Genomic DNA, 19,893 nt, shown 5'->3' with positions numbered 1-19,893 from the left:
AATAATACTATCCAAGTCTCTTATACAAAGCTTGTGAAAAAGTGGAATCCCCTACATTGAATAATAATGAGGTATATATAGGTGAAGTCGTAACCACCTGAGGTAACTACCCTAACCACCTTTATAACTACTTTATAACCTCCTCAACTACTTGAAATAACTTCCTCAACTTTGGAAGAAATAACTACTTAGAAAAACTACCCAAAATGAGAATTTAGGATAACTACCTCATCCAATGCTTAAAAAACTACCCCTTACAAATAAGTTAGGATTGACCTAACTTTCACAAAAGAAAAGCCCAAATTCTAACTTTAATTACAATAAGTGACTTAGGTCACTTTTACAAAGATCAACTTGAAACATTAAAACATTAAAGTTAGGACCAATGTAAGGCACTTATCCATCTTCATCTTCTTTATTGATCTTTGTGACCGTCTCATCATCTATTCATCTTTATTGACATCAAGAAGTAGTTTTTGCCAACACATCTTCTTCAAGTAAATATGTGCTTCAACTATCCCATTAAGCATCTTTTGCTTCCATGAATACACCTTCCAAAAACCAAGGAGTCTTGCATCAATGTGACTAACTTATTTCAAAATATTGCATATTTTGTTCACATTTCCCCATAACCATCTTAACATGACATTAAAGTGAGAAGAGTTGAATGTATTCGCTAAATGATAAATTTATATACATCTATACATTCTTTGTCACATTCTGTCAATACTTCCTGCACTTCTCTTTATCTCCACATCAGCAAGATTCCGGAAATTGACTTTGGGATTTTTTTTTTACATATCTTCTCATAAGCTTTTAAATTCATTCTAATATGTCTTTTGTGTGAAACCTGTTATTATTTCATTTTCCTCCATGAGATGACATGTTTTGGAGGCATTTGTCAAATGGATCTTTTTCTATGCAAATTCTTTCATGGCTTGTTCGGTGTACTTCAGTGGGTGTCCATACCATGAGCATGAAATAATGTTTCTCTCAAGCATCCTTTTGAATAATTCATGATGCCATGTCTATGTTTGTCATTCTACACACATTCTACACACATGTCAACCAATTCCTCTCCTTTACTTTGTATTCTTGGGTGATAATGTTGATTGCTAGGACATAGTTAAAACTAACATCTTTCATAGGCAATTTAGGGAGTATTGGCAATGTTTAACTCTTTGTTCTCCCTCTTCATCGACGTTATGGTATGTGTGAGAATCTTTACTTTGGCAACCTAGGAAGAGTTACCAACTTGTTGACAAAACCAATATGCCACCTTGAAACCTTTTCTTCACCCTGTCTATACTTACATTCTTACCTTGTGCTATTACAAAACTCCAGTTTTAACAAAGGCAAAAGGATGCTAGCAGAGATTACAGAATTTGTCTTTACACCCGCCAATTGCATCGACTTGAAAATTTATAAAGACTTTCTTTTAACAGACTGATTTGTGCATATCTTGCAATCTTTGGTTGTCATGAGACCACATTTCTTTGATTTTTTTCCTTTGAAGATGCTTTAGTGCATGACCATACATTGCTATGAAGACATGAAGAGCCCTATGAAATGGTTGGGAAATGTGACATTACCTCTGGAAATTGCATTTGTTTGAAAGTTTTGAAATCTTTTTCAACATCTCCATTTTGCGCAGTCTACAACTCAAACAGCTCATTCATTTTTTTTCTATGTTCTTCCACACTCTGCATTCATATCGGCCAAGGTAATAGCGACTAAGTCATTCGATGATGGACGTTCACAGCCTACTCCAAACCTTAGCACTGGCATAGAGGAACGCTGGCAGAAGTTGTTGAATTTGGGCTTTACACCTGAAAATTGCATATGCTTGAATATCTCCAAAGCTTTATCAACAAACCCATTCTGTGCATATCCAGCGACAATTGCAGTCCATGAAACCACATCTTGTTGAGGTATACCGTCAAACAATTCATGTGCCTTCTGTAGATTTCCACATTTTGCATACATGTCTATCAAGGCTGTCACAACTATAACATTTGAAGAAAATCTGTCTTCAAATACTTTTCGATGGATTTCCATACCCTCATCCAAGGCTCCCATTTTGGCACACGCAGGGAGGATGCTGGAAAAGGTTGCTAAGTTGAGCTCTACATCTGCCAACTGCATTTTCTTAAAAATCTCTAAAGAGTTTTCCACAAGGCTATTTTGTTCATATGCAACAATCATAGCAGTCTATGAGACAACACTTCATTGAGTCATTTTGTCAAACAACTCATATGCCTTGTGTATGCTTCCACATTTTACATTCACGTTCAACACGAAATTTGCAGTTGCTTGAAAGTTTCTAAAGAATTTTTGCCAAGTTTATTTTGTGCATGTCTTGTAGTCATCGCATTTCATGAGATCACATCGATTTGAGGCATTTTGATGGGTGAACGTAACCTATTCGAAAGCTTCCATTTTGCACAGGCAGAGAGGATGGAGACAAAGATTGTAGAGCTCGGCTTCGCAACTGTCACTTTAAATTTTCTTGATGGTTACCAAGTTGGTTTTACTGAGTGCATGTAGTTTCAAAGAAATATAAGAATCAGTTATGATAACTAACTCTTCCTTGAAAAATGCATATGTGCTTTTAGAAGCTTGCACAACTTTTCTCAATCATGGATGAAATAATAACGACCTTTTCGCTTAAGAATGCATCAGCTCTTTGGCAACTTGATAAAATTGTCAATAAATGAGTTAGAATAACTAACTTTGAGAGTGCATCGGTGTTTTTCTATACTTTGCAAAGTTGGCAATCTTACAAATATTACTTCATTCATCGTCCACATCTTCAGTCAATTAGTGACTTTTGAAAGTGCTACAACTTGCCAATGATATTAATGAGTTGCTATGTTGGTAACTTTGGAATATTGAGAATTTTTTTAAGTGAAACTTTGAAAATATGTCTCATATAAGTATATTGGCTTCTTTAGAAAATAAACCAACTTGCCGATGAAGACTTTATCATTGAAAGTGTTTGAACAAACTTGGCCAACTTGTTAAATCCTCGATGAATGAGCTTTAACAACTAAGTTTTCACGGATGGAATGCATGGGTATTTTAACTTGTATTGACAACACTCATCAAGAAGGATAATAAATCATAATTTTTTTTAATTTTAAAACCCCTCATTTATAACTTCTTCGGCCATGAGATTATTAGTTCAAGGATTTTAGCACTTTAAAGTCTGACCTAAAATTTTTAAATTTTACTGTTAAAAATGGAACTAACATGTATATATATATATATGTACATATGTATATATATGTATATATATATACATATATATATATATACACACATATATATATGTGTGTATATATATATGTATATATACACACACACACACACACACACACACACACATATATATATATATATATATATATGTATATATATATATATATATATGTATATATATATATATATATATGTATATATATATACATGTACATACATATATGCATGTACATGTATACACATATATATATATATATATGTATATATATATATATATATGTATATATATATACATGTACATACATATATGCATGTACATGTACATACTTATAGGTAGATGCTTGATTTATAGCGATACATGCTTAAGGGATTCAATTTTACTATTAATGTTTAAGGGTTCAAGGATTCCTAATAATTAATTATGTACATGGGCATACATAATGTATTCAATAAACTTCACAACTATAAATGAAATTTGGCAAGTATTTGTAAAAGTATGATACATGTAAAGTGATTGCAACAAATTAGAATGTAAACCCTTAGGAAATGGACATAATGTAGAAGTGCTATGCAAATTACTTTAATATTGAACTATAAGCCCTAAACCCTTTAATAGTAAAAGTGAAATTTCAACCCTAACTGAAGTGAATACCAAAATCAAGTCAACTTTGAAACCCATAAAATACATTGTAAATTAAAAGTGAAAATTTTGAAGCCATATATACATTAGTAGTGAAGAATTGTAATTGAAAACCAAGGAGTATGTAAAAGTGTTCACATTGCTTTAAACCCTCAGACAACGAACACAATGAAATATTGATTTATACCTTGTGACAATATTCCACTTAGAAAAGTGAAGATGTAAACCACATGAGAATGAACACAATGCAGATGTGCAATCTGAAATACTTTAAAATAAACCCTAAAACAATGAAGTGAATCTGATAATGAATGAAGTGAATCCATTAATCAAGTCAACTTGGAAACTATCAAACACATTGGACAATAAAAGTGAAAATGTGAACCCTATACATTAATGATTCAATATTGAAATTGAAACCAAAAGAGCCGATTTAAAGTGGTCACATTGATTTAAATCCTTGGACAATGAACACAATGGATCATGGAATTAACGCCTCTGAAAATGGAAGGTTTAAAAGTGAATTTCAAATCCAACATTGAAACATTGATTTATACACTGAGATAATATTCTTTTTTAAAAAGTGAAGATGTAAACCGTATGAGAATGAACACAATGCAAATGTGCAATCCAAATTACTTTTATAGTGAACCCTAAAACAATGAAGTGAATCCCATAATGAATGAGGTGAATCCCATAATGAATGAAGTGAATCCAATAATCAAGTCAAGTTGGAAACCATCAAACACAATTGATAATAAAATTGAAAATGTGAACCCTATACATTAATAGTTCGACATTGAAATTGAAACTGAAGGAGTTGATTCAAAGTGGTCACATTGATTTAAATCCTCAAACAAGGAACACAATGGAGCATTGAGTTAACCCCTTGGAAAATGGAAGATTTAGAAGTGAATTTTAAAGCCAACATTGAAACCCACAAACCCAATTTACAATAAAATAAAAAATGTGAACTCTTTTAGATTAATAGTGAAACATTGAAAAGCTCTCAAACCCTTTTGACAATAAATGTGAAATTGAAACCCTAATTCCAATGAATCTGTAAAAGAAATGAACATTTAAACCCACAAACCCATTATACATTAACAATGAACCATTCAAATTGAAACCCCCTTTGTTAGTAAATGTGAAATTGAAACCCTAAATCCAAAAGAAAAATCCATAAATGAAATGAACATTTAATCCTAGAAACCCATTATACATTAATAGTGAACCATCAAAACTGATACCCCCTTTGATAGTAAATGTGAAATTAATAGCCTAAATCTAGTCAATCCATAAATGAAATGAACATTTAAACCCATAAACCCATTATACATTAATAGTGAAGCAAAAGGATTGAAACCCTTGAAACATTAATGGTGAAATTAAATCCCTAAATATTAATGGTAAAATTTAAAACCATTAAACCTTTACACCATAGTGATGCTGCTAGTCGATGCCAAATCTCCCAATATATTCATTGTTCCATGAAATGAGCTAAACTTTTACTCAGACGTCACCATTAAAATTACAGTAATACTAGAAGAGAGGAGTACAATTCCCTTTTCTATGTATTTGTGTTTATGAACACAAAATGTTGTGTTCAAAAAACACAAAAATACAACTAGAAAATTTTTGTGAAGAATGCCAAACATTTAGAAACAATTTTTTTTTGAAGAATGCCAAATAGTTAAAACAATCTTTTTAAAGGATCAAGTAAGAGGACAAATGTTGAAAGAAAATAATATAAAACATTGCAAATTTGTGAGCCTTAGTGAGAAAAATTCCTCACCAAGGTCGAAGGGGAAATGAGCTAATTCAACATTTGCAAGTAGATCCCCATCGTCCTCATCATTCGGCTTTGTACCTACGAAATGGAGGTGGCAAGGGAATAACAAAAAAAATGGAGCCGCACATGGAAATGTAACCCAAAAAAGTTACATAAAAAGAAGACAAAATTCTATGAAATAGGGTATGCACTGAGGTGTTACCTGCTTTTGGGTGTGCACGTTTTGGTCCAAATCTAGGTTGAAGGCATTCCATGGCAAGCAGGTTTGCCAGCTGACAAAACCACTAACAGAGCTTCAATGGGAAGGAAATTAATAGGCTTTGAGATAATGTATGAGGGGTTGGGTGCAATGAAGGCCAAACACTTCAAAAAATGTGACCGAGCAGAGATAGTAAAGGCAAGGTGATGTGTAGTTAATGCAAGTGTAGTTGGAATTTGAATGCAATGATGGGAGAATTGGGTGGAGTAGATGGTTGTTAAGGTGTGAAATTGATTGATCACAACATGGCCAACCCATTCAATGCAAATGGAAAGTGTGGCATGTCTCGGGGGTGGGCTCACTCACGTTCTAATCGACAATCTAAAGTGGCATTTTTTGGACCACTTGGAGGACAACTCAATGTTGACCTAGCAAAAATCCTCGATGGCATGTCAATTTTTGATTTTGGGTTGCCAACTCAGTTGTCTACATGGGCGGTCTGAAAAGTTGGTCTCTGGGTCCATGTGGCGTGCATGTGGACCCCCGAAGTTAGGGTGCACACGTTCTGGATCCTCTCCCCTATATTTGGATTTATAATGAGAAAGATTTGAAAGAGTTATTTATATGTTATTCTAAAGAAAAATATATCAATTCCACACACTAATTCAAGATTTCAATCAAAATATTTTTAACCCAACCAAATATCAAAATTCTACACTACATTTTGTACCATCCAAAATATTAATAATAAAATATTCCTCACATTTTTGTCAAAGTTAAATTGTATAACTGCAAATGGAAATCAATTCAAATTTTAGGATTTGATAAAAGTAACATGGTCAATCTTTTAAATTTTTTCTTAAAAAAGTGTTGCAAGTTAAGGAAAATGTGGTGAATTTAGAATCTAACCACTTGAGATTGGAAGAAGGCATTGTTAATACCAACTAATGTGTGTCACATGGATATTTTATATGATGTTCAACATAAGAAATACAACTATTTGACTTTACATTTGTCTATTGATCTTAGCATTTACTGGAGTACCCACATAAGTACAATTTATTAAAGTTATTTAATGCACAAATAAATGTATTATTTTACATAAAGAAAAATTGAATTTTTTACTTACTATCACAAATAGAAATAAAGAAAATTGATATTTTTTATTTTATGTAAAATATAAAATAAATATAGACTATAGATTTTGTGTTCAAAAATTTTAATTCTGATTGCCAATTGGTTAAACTAATAGGAAAAAAAGTCAATGAATGCATTAGTATCTTGCCTTGGTAGGAACTAATAAATAATATTTATACTTATTATTTATTAATTCTTGTTAAGATAGTAATAACTAATGTAAATTTAAAAAGTTTTGATTAATTTATAATAATGTTAACTCTCAACTAATTAAAAATGCTTGTCTTTTAAAAAATTAATGTCGATATATATTTTTTCAATGTTAAGATACATATTTTTCTAAAGTACAACGAAGGTTAGGTTCCTACCAGTGGATTTAGTCCACAATTATGAACTAGATCCATACTAGTAAACATATCTTAGAGCATTGTGGAGAAGAATATTTTGGCCCTAATCTATTTAGCTGGAAATAAAAATCATAAATAAATAAAGATCAGTCCAAAGGGGACTACATAGGAAATTAAAGAAATCCAACTATCACCACTAACATTTATACAAAATGTACTTTACAAATAGTTGGATCATACCAACACATGACAAAATAGCTCATTAAACAATAGTAAAAGTTGTTGAACCAACCAACTCATGAAACAAAGCATATTAACCTTGAAATTTTAAAAGATTTTGCAATTGTCTAGAAACTTTGATGTCACCTCCATGTAGATGCAAACTATTATTTGATCTCATCTAGGCACCTAATTAATTATCCTTCTCTAACTGCGAACATAAAAGGATGAATTGAAACATAATGTCACAATAAAAAATTAGAATAACTAGTTGTTGATGAAAAATATGATTAGAGAACATTGCTTGACATTTAATTTTCCGTGCGTGCAACAAAATACATTGCCTCATAGAATCTGTTGGCATTGTGTTGTCATTGATGTCAACCAGTATGGGATGACCACCAGTTGTCATGATATAAGTGCAGCACTGCTAAGGAGAGTACACGATGTGATATCTTGGATATCATCTTGTGTTGCACAACATCGGTTGTAGTAAGGAAGTTGACCTCAGAGGTCACCAGTGGTACAAGTTAGTGCACAACTTGTGTGATGAGAAAGAAAGGTGTTTGAGCAGTTGTCTGTGATGAATAGGCAGAATGTTATCTGAATCACATCAACACTAGAGGGAGAAGATGCAGTCATCATGAGAAAGCAATGATTAACTAAGAATGTGCTTACATCAGATCTCATGTGCCTATCTCAGGAGATGCTACACAAACAAGGAAGTCTTATGAAGAACATTGTAGGATGCAAAAGACAAGGTGTCACTCCACCAAGTAAGTGGAGCTCATCTCTTATTATTCTTTGAAGGCATTGTAGTTTCATGAGATAAGAATGGAGAGGTAAAGGCAAACACTTGAAGGATCACACCAAATCTATCGGTGAATTGGGGGAATGCCTTAAATGCATAAGATCAAGGTTGTGCACTAAACTGAAAGAAGAGGTGTGTTAAGATGTTATTATAGAGGAAGTGTGGAGTGTTTCTTGCCTTGACAAACTGGGAGAAGAAGAAACAACATTGATCAAGGAAAAAGGCTGAGTAGATACAAATAGAGGAATCTGACCTGACTAAAAGAAGAAGTTCAGTAAAGGGTGATGACATAATGTCATCAAGAGTGGTAACCAGTATGTAAGTCCACCGGTTATTTAAGCAAGGTGCAGATGTATAAGACCTCCCACTTAAGGGAATGAGCATACTTTGGATTTACTAATCCAGAGACCGGTTTGAGTGTTCCATCAATAGTTCAAGATGAGAGCATATATGACAAGGTAACTAGTAGAATGTTTGAGATCAAAAGGGTTAGCAAACCAACAGAAGCAAGGAACTAGTAAGGTGGTTGGTCGATGATCCTACTTAGACTAGCTTGAAGTGCCAAGCTGGCAGATAGATGATATAGATGCCATAAGGAGTCATTGTGGCAAATCTGCATACGAATAAAGATGGAATGTACAGTGACTGAGTTGTTGTAGGGTTGGTCAGCCTTAATGAAAGGTCACATAAATCACTATACTTGCAGCAGAGTGATTGAAGGGGTTTGAGGCTCAAGGTCTTGAAGACAACTATGAGTCAGCCCTGAATGATTTAGTAGTTCGAGGCAATGAACGGAACAACATGAAAGATCTATCATGACTGATTGAGGGATTAAGCCATGAGGGTAAGAATCGTATTGGCAGGAAGGGAAGGCGTGATCTAGGAGATACGATGATGGCATATTTATGTCAGAAAGATCAGATCATGCAAGATTTGATTGGATCTAGTCATGCCTCGAGGATAGTGAGGAAACCCTAACTGCCTAGTTTTTTGAATTAGTTTTTGACGAGATATCTGGGCTATATGTATGGAGGAAAAAGAGATTAAGTTTGTTGTTGCATAGAGGAGTATTGTGCCATTTCAAAGTGGACAACTTTGGCAGGTAGAGACTAGATTAGCTGAGTGCTCAATGAGCAAGAGAGTGAGAGTGAACCTGGTTGAAGCTTTCAATCGGTTGGAGAGAAGAACCAATAGTGACTACACCAGTAGGGTGTGAAACTGGTAATGTGCTGAGAGTGAGGTGTAGATCCAGTAGAGAAGTAGCAGGCACAGAATAAGAAGAAGAGTGAGTTGGTAAAGGAGAAAAGGCACTCCACCAACAAGGTAAGGGATTCGATAAGGTTGCAAGACTTACTTGTAACATGATAACAACTTATGTAATTAAATTTTACTTTGTGAACACTGAGTTGTAGCTCGGTGCAGGGGTTGGTGCTCCTTTGGGTTGTAGCTCCTTGGGTTGGTGCCCTAAACTTTATAACAATATTTTTATTGTGAGGCTAGATTGGAGCAGTAGTCCCCAGCAGCATTTCCCACCAAGGTTTTTCCCATCTTGGGTTTTCCTTGTATATACTGGTGTTATGTGATGTTCCCTTATGTGTGGGTGTATTTAAGTTACTCTTCATTCTAGCCAATAAGTCTACATTATGTTAAATCCATCAACTAGTTTCCTCACTAAGGACTGCAGTAACAAAAAGGTTTTGTGAACCACTAATTCACCCCCTTCCCCTCTCAGTGGTGCATTGTGTCTAATAATTGGTATCAGAGCCTAAGTTCCCAGCTAGAAGAGTTTTCTCTAGCTTGGGTAGATTCAAGTGTTGGCATATGGACACTCCAATGAGACATTATGTGTGATTGAAGGTTTTGTCATTGATAGCAACCTTGCAATCCTATGGCACCGGCAAGACATTCTACTAGAAAAGCATTATTCAAGCAAGACAGTGCACCGGCATCAGCAAAGCCACTTTACATCGGCACCGGCACCGACATAGAAGAAAAGATGTATACCAACATAGACGCCGACATGATTTTTGATATGCAATATTTTGTTTATTATTGTAAGCCGACTTGGCAAATTGTAAAATGACTCTTATATATAAAAGAGATCATTGTAGACATTTGTAGGTGTAAGGTAAGCGAGCATAAAGAAAATTATTAGGCAAACCTAATGTGCAAATTATAGGTCAAAGGTATATGTAAAGAAATGAGCAAGAACCGATACTCAATCTGGCATTGGAGATGCTAATGTAAAGTAGTACAGATCATTGGATTAGTATAATCCTTATTGTAAGTCAGTGTGACTTCTCACTGAGCAGTGTGCTCTAGGCAATTGGCCTTCCTGCATGTGCAGGCCCCTGTTGTAAGTAATATTCTCTTATTGGCCATTAAGTGAATATTGTGGGTCACAAATCCCACCGAGGTTTTTCCCACACCAGGTTTCCTCGATAAACATCTTGTGTTATGGTGTTCTTTTCATGTGGATGTTTTTGATTCTATTTTTTTCATTAATTCTTGCATACTGGTACACTGTTAGTTTATGTTTTGCATGTTTTATCTTAAGAAAATTTGAATACTAGTCAGATACTGATTCACCCCCCCCTCTCAGTATCTGTGGGAACCCTAACAATTGGTATCAGAGCGTGGTCCTCTATTTTCAGAAGCCTAATAGCTTGAGGAAGATGTTGACACCGGTAAAGATGGAAAATCTGATGAAGCAACTTGAAGGAGCTCTTACTGATTATGATGCAAAGAAGTTGAAAAATATCAAATTATAAGATGATTTAAGAGCAACTCAGGATATCATTCAAGCACTTCAAGAAAATCTTACTATTACAAGAAATAAGAGAAGAGAACATTGTGAAAAATTGCAAAATGAGAATGATGAAAAGAAATCACTTAATGATATGATAAGCAAGTTGAAACAAGAGATCATGACAACAAAAAATGAACTGCAGGATATGAATGAGATTTTGCAAAGAGATTGAGGACAAAAAGAAGAATGAAGAAGAATTGACCAAAAGACTAAGTGATGCAGCAAATGAGAACACAAGACTTAGCTATGAAAATGACATGTTGAAGACAGATCTGATGCATACTTAGAATGACTCAAATGAACTAATGAGACAAAAAGAAATCTTGGAAAGGGAATTGGAAACTGCAAATCAACATAAAGAAAAATTCAAGAAAAGCTCAGAAGAACTTGGTACCTTATTCAAGAATCAAAAACCCAAAGGTGACACTTCTGGAATTGGATTTGAAGTTGGAGAAAGCTCCAGTACCGCAAATACTCAGGATCACAGTAAACCGGTAATACCTCCTAACACATATAAATTCAATGGAAAATGCTTTAACTATAATAAATATTGTCAGAGGGCAAATGAATGTAGATCTAGGAATTATCAGAATATCAATCCTCCCACTGGTCAATGCTCCAAATGCAACAAAGTTGGTCATAACTCTGAAAACTACAGAATGAATGTAAGATGTTATGTTTGTGGAAGATTTGGACATCTATCAAATCAATGTAGAACACAAACTGGCATAGGTTATGGGAAAGCTATTCAGAAAAATAATGTAACTTGTTATGCATGTAACAAGATTGGGCATATTACTAAATTTTGTAGAAGTAAAGGTACACCGACAGACAACAAAAGTACTAGCTTGAAAGGTAAAGAAAAGGTTGAAGAGGTTAAGCAAGAATTCTCAAAGCAATGGATTAGAAAAGCTGATCTAAATATTGGGAATACTCCTCCATTGGTAGAACCAACAAATGCTCCACCGGTAGGACAATGTGATGCTCCGCTAGCAAGACAAAGCAGTGCTCCACCGGCAGGAAGTTCTTCATCTAATTGAAGAAAATTGTCTTGAGGGTTTGGAAATCTAATGACACATGTGCTATTATTCCCTCAGTTAGAGAAAAAAAGTTGAAAATCACTTATTACCGGCAAATAAAGTTAAGTGAATACATTACCGGCAAGCAATTAATGTGGTAGGTAGCAAAAAAAGACATTATAAAATAAGGTTTTGGCTCCATTTCATTTCACCATGATTTCAAACTTTCAGAGATCGCGAAGATTTCCGAGCTAAGGCATTTCAAGCAAGAAGCAAGCACACTCCAAGCAATCATTCATCCAAGATAGAAAAAGGTATTTCATCATGGTATCCACCTCTGTAATTGAATACATAGTGAACCCTACTGTTGTGGAAGTAATTAAAAGACCTAGGCCCGTATTTCAGTTGGTCCCTGAAATAGCAAAGAAGGATGATACCTTAGGTGCATTCTCTCAAATCCCTAAAGGTGTTATATATGCTGAAGACCCTAGAATGTATATTCACTACAATATTGAAGAGCTAGGAGATGAGGAAATCAAAACCATGTACAAAACTGAGATATGTGATGATACCGGCAATAACAAAGCTGAACACAAAATCATTAAAATCCTACGATTCACAAAAATCCTTAGTATTCCTAAATTTCCTAAGGATGTGATTAGGATAGTGTTAAGTAGAGTTCATGGAGAATTTTTCTGGTTAGATGCAATTCATAAGATCACCAAGCAAGTGGTAAAGGCTGTCACAGGGTTATCAGCCACCAGTAAAAGACCAGATAAAAACAAGAAAGTTTCAAATGATTTAGTCATTGACCTAATAGGTGCAACATCTGATAAAAGATCTTTAAGGGTTAATGACGTAAAGGATACAAATGTGAGATTCATAAGCATGATATTAGGTTACAAAGCCACTCATGCCAATAGACTCAACTCAGTTTCAAGTTTATGCATTAAGAGTGCTTATGACATAATAACCAACAATGCAAAAATTGACATTTGTGGATGGCTAAAGGATGAACGAATAGACAAGCTTGGAAAGATAAAGAAGGATAAGAAAGGAACCTTCAAATTTGGAAATATGTTAGTGTGTCTAATGCTTCATATAACAAAACAAGTTCCCGATATAGGATATAAAGAATTTGGATATGACATACTGGTAGGAAAGCAACTGACAGAACTGTTCAATACCATGGGTGAGAATATGGAAAACAACATTCATGACTTTTTCCAAGCACTAAAGATGAAAATGAAGAAAAGGTCAAGGTTATCTCAAGAAATTATAGACAAATACAAAGATGATATATGCTTTACTATCAAAAAGGATGAAATATGGATGGAAGCAGTCATCCCTAGGACAATCTGGGTAATAGAAATGGACTATGAAATAGAAGACCACATAGTTGAAACTTATGCCAAAGCACTTCTGGAAGCCCCCAATGAACCTAAAGAAGAAATATTTGGAAGTGTTGAAACCATAGAAAGCCAAATTCAATCAAAGAAAAGAGTGAAAAAGGTTGAGGCAGTTGTGAGGAAAGGATCCAGACAAGCAAAAGTCATTAAGGAAGATGTATTAAAGAAAACCTGCATAACTAAAGATGAGTTGGCAGCCCCACAACCTGAAGCTCATCTATCACCAGTAGCTCATCTATCACCAGTAGGTACTTCCTCAAAAGGAGATATGCCAACAACTTTTTAAAAGAGTTGTTAGGAAAAGAGATCCCTCACCGGCAACCACTCCTTCACCTAGAAGGACAAGGAAAAAGGAACAAGTTGTGAGATCTCTAGTCAGGAAGGTCACACCTAAAAGAAAGTTGACCTCTAAGGAAAAGAAAAGGGCAAAAATTGACTTAGCACCTCTAGACATTTTGTTAAATGAGATCATAGAGGAAGGAAAACTGAAGAACATAGGGAAAATTTATGACACCCTATCGGCTGATGAGAAAGGGCAAGTTGAGGAAAGTGTAATACTACACATGGACATGTTTAAAAAGTTTTTGATGGAAGTCATAAATGAAATTCTTGATGACTTATACAAAAGACTTGAGGCCAGAAGGCAAGGAGTAATTGAACTGGACAAGAAAATAAAAATAGAAAAAGTACTTGTTGTATATCCGGTAAATTCCCCAAAAGAAATTGATGATCTGATAGCTCAGGCCAACCAGATAGTTTTTTCCACTGCACACCAGCATATTTCACTGATGGTAGGTAGAGTTACAGAGGTTTTAGAGGAAATAGAAGATGGATGGGACATATTTTTGGTTGAAAAAGAAAAACAAGAAGAATATAGGAATCCCAAGCCTATTAAGGTATATCAGAAGGATAAGGACAAAGGGAAAGGGAAAGTTGGTGGACCTCCAAGCATAAAGGTTAAAGATAACCTACCTCCACCTGTAAAAATTGCAATCCCTGAAAACCAACCGACAGCTGAAAGCATGGATGCAGAGCATAGCAATACAAATCCTGAAGTCCTATTCACTGTAAATGTTGATACCCAAAAGATCAACATAATAGTTGATAAAGACCTAAGTAAAAAATTAGATATGGCCAAAGAACCTCTGGTAAGAGGAAATACAGAGCAACCGGTAGTAGATACAGGGAAAAAGATGGAATCTGAAGCACAAACAGAGAAACCGACAGAGCTAAAGGCTCCAGAATAGATGCCACCAGTAAGAAATGAAGCAGGAAAACCAGTGCTAAAGGAAATGCAGACACAAACTGACCTGCCAGAGGTCAATACAAGCATGGTCACTTCCACCGGTACTCAGTTTGTTGGGTCACCATCAAGGTCAACAAATGTGACTGAGGTATTACTTGAATCCATCAAGAAAATAACTGACTATAGTTCACAAGCTTACAAAGCAATAGATGATTCAATACCAATTTTGAAAACAACCACTCCTAATTGTAATATAGATAATAAAGATTCTTTAGGATAGTTGGATACACTATGTAAATACATTTCTGGAAATATTGAGCAAATAAAGGTAGAATCTATAAAGGACATTGTAGAAAAGGAGAAATAGAAATTCTTTGAGGAAGAAATTAAGAAGTGTAATAGAGATTTTGACACACTTCTACCAGAACTGTGTAGTTTGTTAAAAGAGTACAAAAACTTGTACAAAGACACGTGCAAAACAAACTTCCTAACTGTAGATATAGACAAGAAAATAAGCAAGACACAGGAAGAGATAAACAAGCTTGTAGACAATTTTGTCAACTCACTAGATTCATTATCTATTTTTGAAGATAAGTTAGCAAATTTTGAGACAGAATTACTTAAATAGGAGAAAGAGAAAGAGACAATAATAAATAAGGAAAAACACTTGAGAACTAAACTGAGTCCAAGATTGGATTATCTAGCATCTCTACGGAAGGAAATCTTAGAGGCATTAACACCTGGAAGTAAAACACTGGCAGAGGAATTGTAGCATCTCACCGACACTGTGAAGAGAACTGAAACAACAATAAAAGATAGAAAAAAGTTTATGGATAGTATAAACTTAATTTTGGGTGATCTTTTTCAGATAATAACTACCCAACTACAAGGTTGAGGTTATGGATCGGTATAACTACAAACTCTACTAGCATCTTGACAACCTTTGTCATTGATGCCAAAGGGGGAGTAGTAGCATGAGAAAATTCAAAACACAGGGATCATATGCTTAGGGGGAGTCCCTCAATTTTTTGGTAAATTTTTGGTCTACACATTTTTGGACATCTTTTTGGAATTTCTCATGAGTGTTGCCATCAATGCCAAAGGGGGATATTGTTAGCATATGGACACTCCAATGAGACATTGTGTGTGATTTAAGGTTTTTTCATTGATGGCAACCTTGCAATCCTATGGCATTGGCAAGACATTCTACTGGCAAAGCATTATTCAAGCAAGACAGTGCACCAGCATTAGCAAAACCACTTTACACCAGCATTGGCACCGGCACAAAAGAAAAGATGTATACCGGCACAGAGGCCAATAGGATTTTGATATGCAATATTTTGTTTATTATTGTAAGCCGACTTGGTAAATTGTAAAATGACTCTTGTATATAAAAGAGATCATTGTAGACATTTGTAGGTGTAAGGTAAGTGAGCATAAAGAAAATTATTAGGCAGACCTAATGTGCGAATTATAGGTCAAAGGTATATGTAAAGAACTGAGAAAGAACCGATACTGAATCTGGCATTGGAGATGCTAATGTAAAGCAGTACAGATCATTGGATTAGTATAATCCTTATTGTAAGTCAGTATGACTTCTCACTGAGCAGTGTGCTCTAGGCAATTGGCCTTCTTGCATGTGCAGGCCCCTATTGTAAGTAATATTCTCTTATTGGCCAGTAAGTGAATGTTGTGGGTCACAAATCCCACCAAGGTTTTTCCCACATCGGGTTTCCTCGATAAACATCTTGTGTTATGGTGTTCTTTTCATGTGGATGTTTTTTATTCTGTTTATTTCATTAATTCTTGCATACCAGTACACTGTTACTTTATGTTTTGCATGTTTTATCCTAAGAAATTTTGAATACCAGTCAGATACTGATTCACCCCCCCCCTCTTAGTATCTGTTGCAACCCTATCATCAGGCTTAAGGACACAATGGTATGTTTAGTGTCAATCCCTGCTCCAATGGTTGATGGTTCAAAAATTTCCATTTGGAGTTGTAGAATGGAAGTTTTCCTATCCTCATTAAGGTTTGAGGTATGGATGTCAGTAGTTGTTGGTCTCCCTAGAAAGGTCAGTTTTCCTACCATATTTGTTGAAGAAAGAAGAAAAAAGTGTAATGAAGAAGCCATGAAGGCTATATTCAGTGGACTCACTGATGATATCTCCTCATAGGTGGACAGGTGTAAAACAATAAAGAGCTTATGGGAGAGATTGAAGAAGCTCTATGGAAATGAAACCTCAACTATAGAACCAAAAATCGAAGCAAATATGAGAAATACCTCTCATATTTATTTGGATGATGAAGATAGATCTTTTAGGAGCTGCATTAGTGAAGAAAAAGGATTTCAACTCCTTGTGGCCCAAGAATCTGAAAGTGGCTGGGCAATCACCTCTCCTTAACAAGATGAGTTGAGCAGTGATGATGATGAAGAGGTTGACAAGGCAAACAGATCCCACCAACAAGATGTTCTTGTGAGTGATGATGAAGATGAAGCCGATGTAGATATTGAATGTGAACTGGTAAGTGCACTTGAAGAACTCAATAGAGTTGGAAGAGAATACAAGCTATTCAATAATGTTGCTATTGTCAAGCAGAACCAGTTAGTCAAATGCTTTGAAGAATCTGAAAAATGCATATTAGAGTTGACGTCTTAGACAGAAGACACCAATAAATGCCGGTGTAAAGATCTAGCCTATCAGCTAGAAATAAGAGACAAAAATATTCAATGGTTGTTTGAAGAAAACAAAGAACAGACCTCTCTGACTAGGAGTGATCCTCTAAAAGAGATTGACCTAACCAAAATTGGTGTGGACTTGTAGAAAAAGGCAAAGATAAATGCTACAAGAAGGCATCCTCATACAGATCCCACATGTAAGGGGAAAATGGGAAAATAAACTCTCACTACAAGTAGAAAGACGAGGAAGTAGCAAAGGAGACCCTCCACTGGCAGAAGAGAAAGAAATGCTACCACCCATATGGAGAAGCAAGTGTGGGAGAAGAAGAAGAGATCAGACAAAGGAGCTGCTCAGAATGGACAACCTTGGGCCTCTTCTCGAAAAGGAAAAGATGCGGATGCAAAACTAGCAAGATCTCCTCATGCATTGGACTATAAACATGTAAGTCATATGTAATCATTTACCGGTTACTACTTTACATGTAATGTGTATGGCCATAGGGAAAGGGAGTGTAGAATAAGATCTAGAAAGGACAAGGTAAGATCTCATAGAAAACATGCTGATAGGAAGAATGTATCTAGAAGTAGATACATGCATGTTCCTTCTCCCAGTTATGCAAAGATTGGTTGTCATAACTACAATGGATCTGGCCATAGAGAGATTGAGTGTAGGAAGAGGAACTTGCAACTACATGGAGGCCTATAAAATGGCCATGCTCTACAGAAATGTGAAAAGAAAGCATATGGAAGGTAGAAATCTGCATGGAACCAGAGGAGATATATCTCTGCAGGAGTAAGACATCCATCGGTTCATGTTGCTAGCCTATGTAGCATAAATAGGAGGAGATGGTTAAGCCGATATGTTAGAAGATTCCCCAAACATGAAGTTGGGATGGATGTTGTGTGTTACTACAACACTATTTTCAGTTGTAATACAAAGACCAGAAAGGAAAAGACCCTTCAGCAGAAGAAGGAAAGATCTGCTTCCCATTCTAAAAAGGGGAAGAAAAGTGAGATCAAGCCAGTATGGAGGAAGAAGATCATGGATCGATACTGTGCATTCAAGGCACATGTTATATCTCCTAAGGCCTAAAGGAGATCCAGGATCTTAGGGGGAGTAACTCACCAAATTTATCTTTCACCCCCTCACTAATGAAGGCAACATAAAGATTATGTTGTTGTCGACATAAAGGAAGAAGATGACAAGAGTGTGTAGGTGTCTCCTTGACTACACACCTATAGATTAGTGTTAGATCACAACTGAATGTTTCAAAGAGTGAAGGTTAACAATAGGCATCAGATGTTAACCAGTTTGTACTAAATGTTACCGACATGTATGGTAATAGGTATTTATAGGTTATGTAAGACAATGAGGTTGGCGAACATTGCATTAGCCTCAGTAGCTTGGAATGTTGAGTTTATGTCTCAGGTGGTATTGGAAAAGACCTAAATGACATATATTGTGTTGGAATTTTTTATGTTTATGTTGTGATTGTCATTGATGGACACACACTTGCATTGAGATCCTCTTTATACTCTCTGAGTTTTAGCACAACCGGTATTTGTTCCAACCGATATGTTGTATTATAGTCTTTAGACTATTGATGTTTTGCAAAATGTGTTTCCTGGTCTAAAGTAGCATGTTGACCCCAAGCAGTTCATGGATCCCAAGTGATATAAGGGACTAAAGTGGCATAACACATTTTTACTAGTCTTCACTTTTGTCAAACCAACAACCGGCATTTTGTATGAACCGGTAATACTCTATGATGAGTTACCATCCACCAATTGTTTAATAGTGTCAACACATTAATGGTGCTTTTTGTGTCATGTTACCAAGTATGTCCAAGTTCATTGAACCTAGGAAATTGTAATGTAATCCTATTGGACTGACATGAAATCAAATTCCTTTATAACGATATCATGTCTAGGGTTTTATGTTGTTGATGTGGTCGTAGAAAAAGTTTATGTTGTTGCTAGGGTTTAAGGTGGTTGAGGAGATGGAGAGAATATGAATGTGTAGAAGACTGAAGTAATGCTGGAGTGCATTAAGAATGAGCTATCAAGGATCTAACTAAGCAGTCTGTGCTACTAGCTAGATCAAACACTTGTTGATTACTCACATTTTTGACAAGTTTGTAGCCCTTAACCGGGTAGGCCCAAAAGCCTTTTGTAAATCCTCTAACAAGGTGGTTCACATCTATGGATCTAAAATCCTCTAGCAAGGTAGTCTTTAATCGGACTTATCTCCTAACAGAGATTGAGATTCCTAATAGGATTTGTTCTGGTAAAGAACATTGTAAGACCTTAACTGGTCTGACCT

The 19,893-nt window shown here is 35.4% G+C and overlaps 1 protein-coding gene across 1 annotated transcript in view; it reads right to left on the bottom strand.

Moving 5' to 3' along the window:
- Positions 1 to 1,686: 1,686 nt before the first annotated feature.
- LOC131027197 (putative pentatricopeptide repeat-containing protein At3g23330) overlaps positions 1,687 to 19,893 on the bottom strand; it is a 108,029-nt gene continuing 89,822 nt past the window's right edge. Inside the window, exon 4 of the mRNA XM_059208216.1 lies at positions 1,687 to 2,211. Within this exon, the coding sequence (XP_059064199.1) occupies positions 1,687 to 2,211 (525 nt within the window). The remainder of the gene's footprint in view (positions 2,212 to 19,893) is intronic.

The sequence above is a fragment of the Cryptomeria japonica genome, chromosome 7 (assembly GCF_030272615.1).
Source record: "Cryptomeria japonica chromosome 7, Sugi_1.0, whole genome shotgun sequence".
Taxonomy (NCBI): Eukaryota; Viridiplantae; Streptophyta; class Pinopsida; order Cupressales; family Cupressaceae; genus Cryptomeria; species Cryptomeria japonica.
This window is presented reverse-complemented; position numbering and strand designations above follow the sequence as displayed.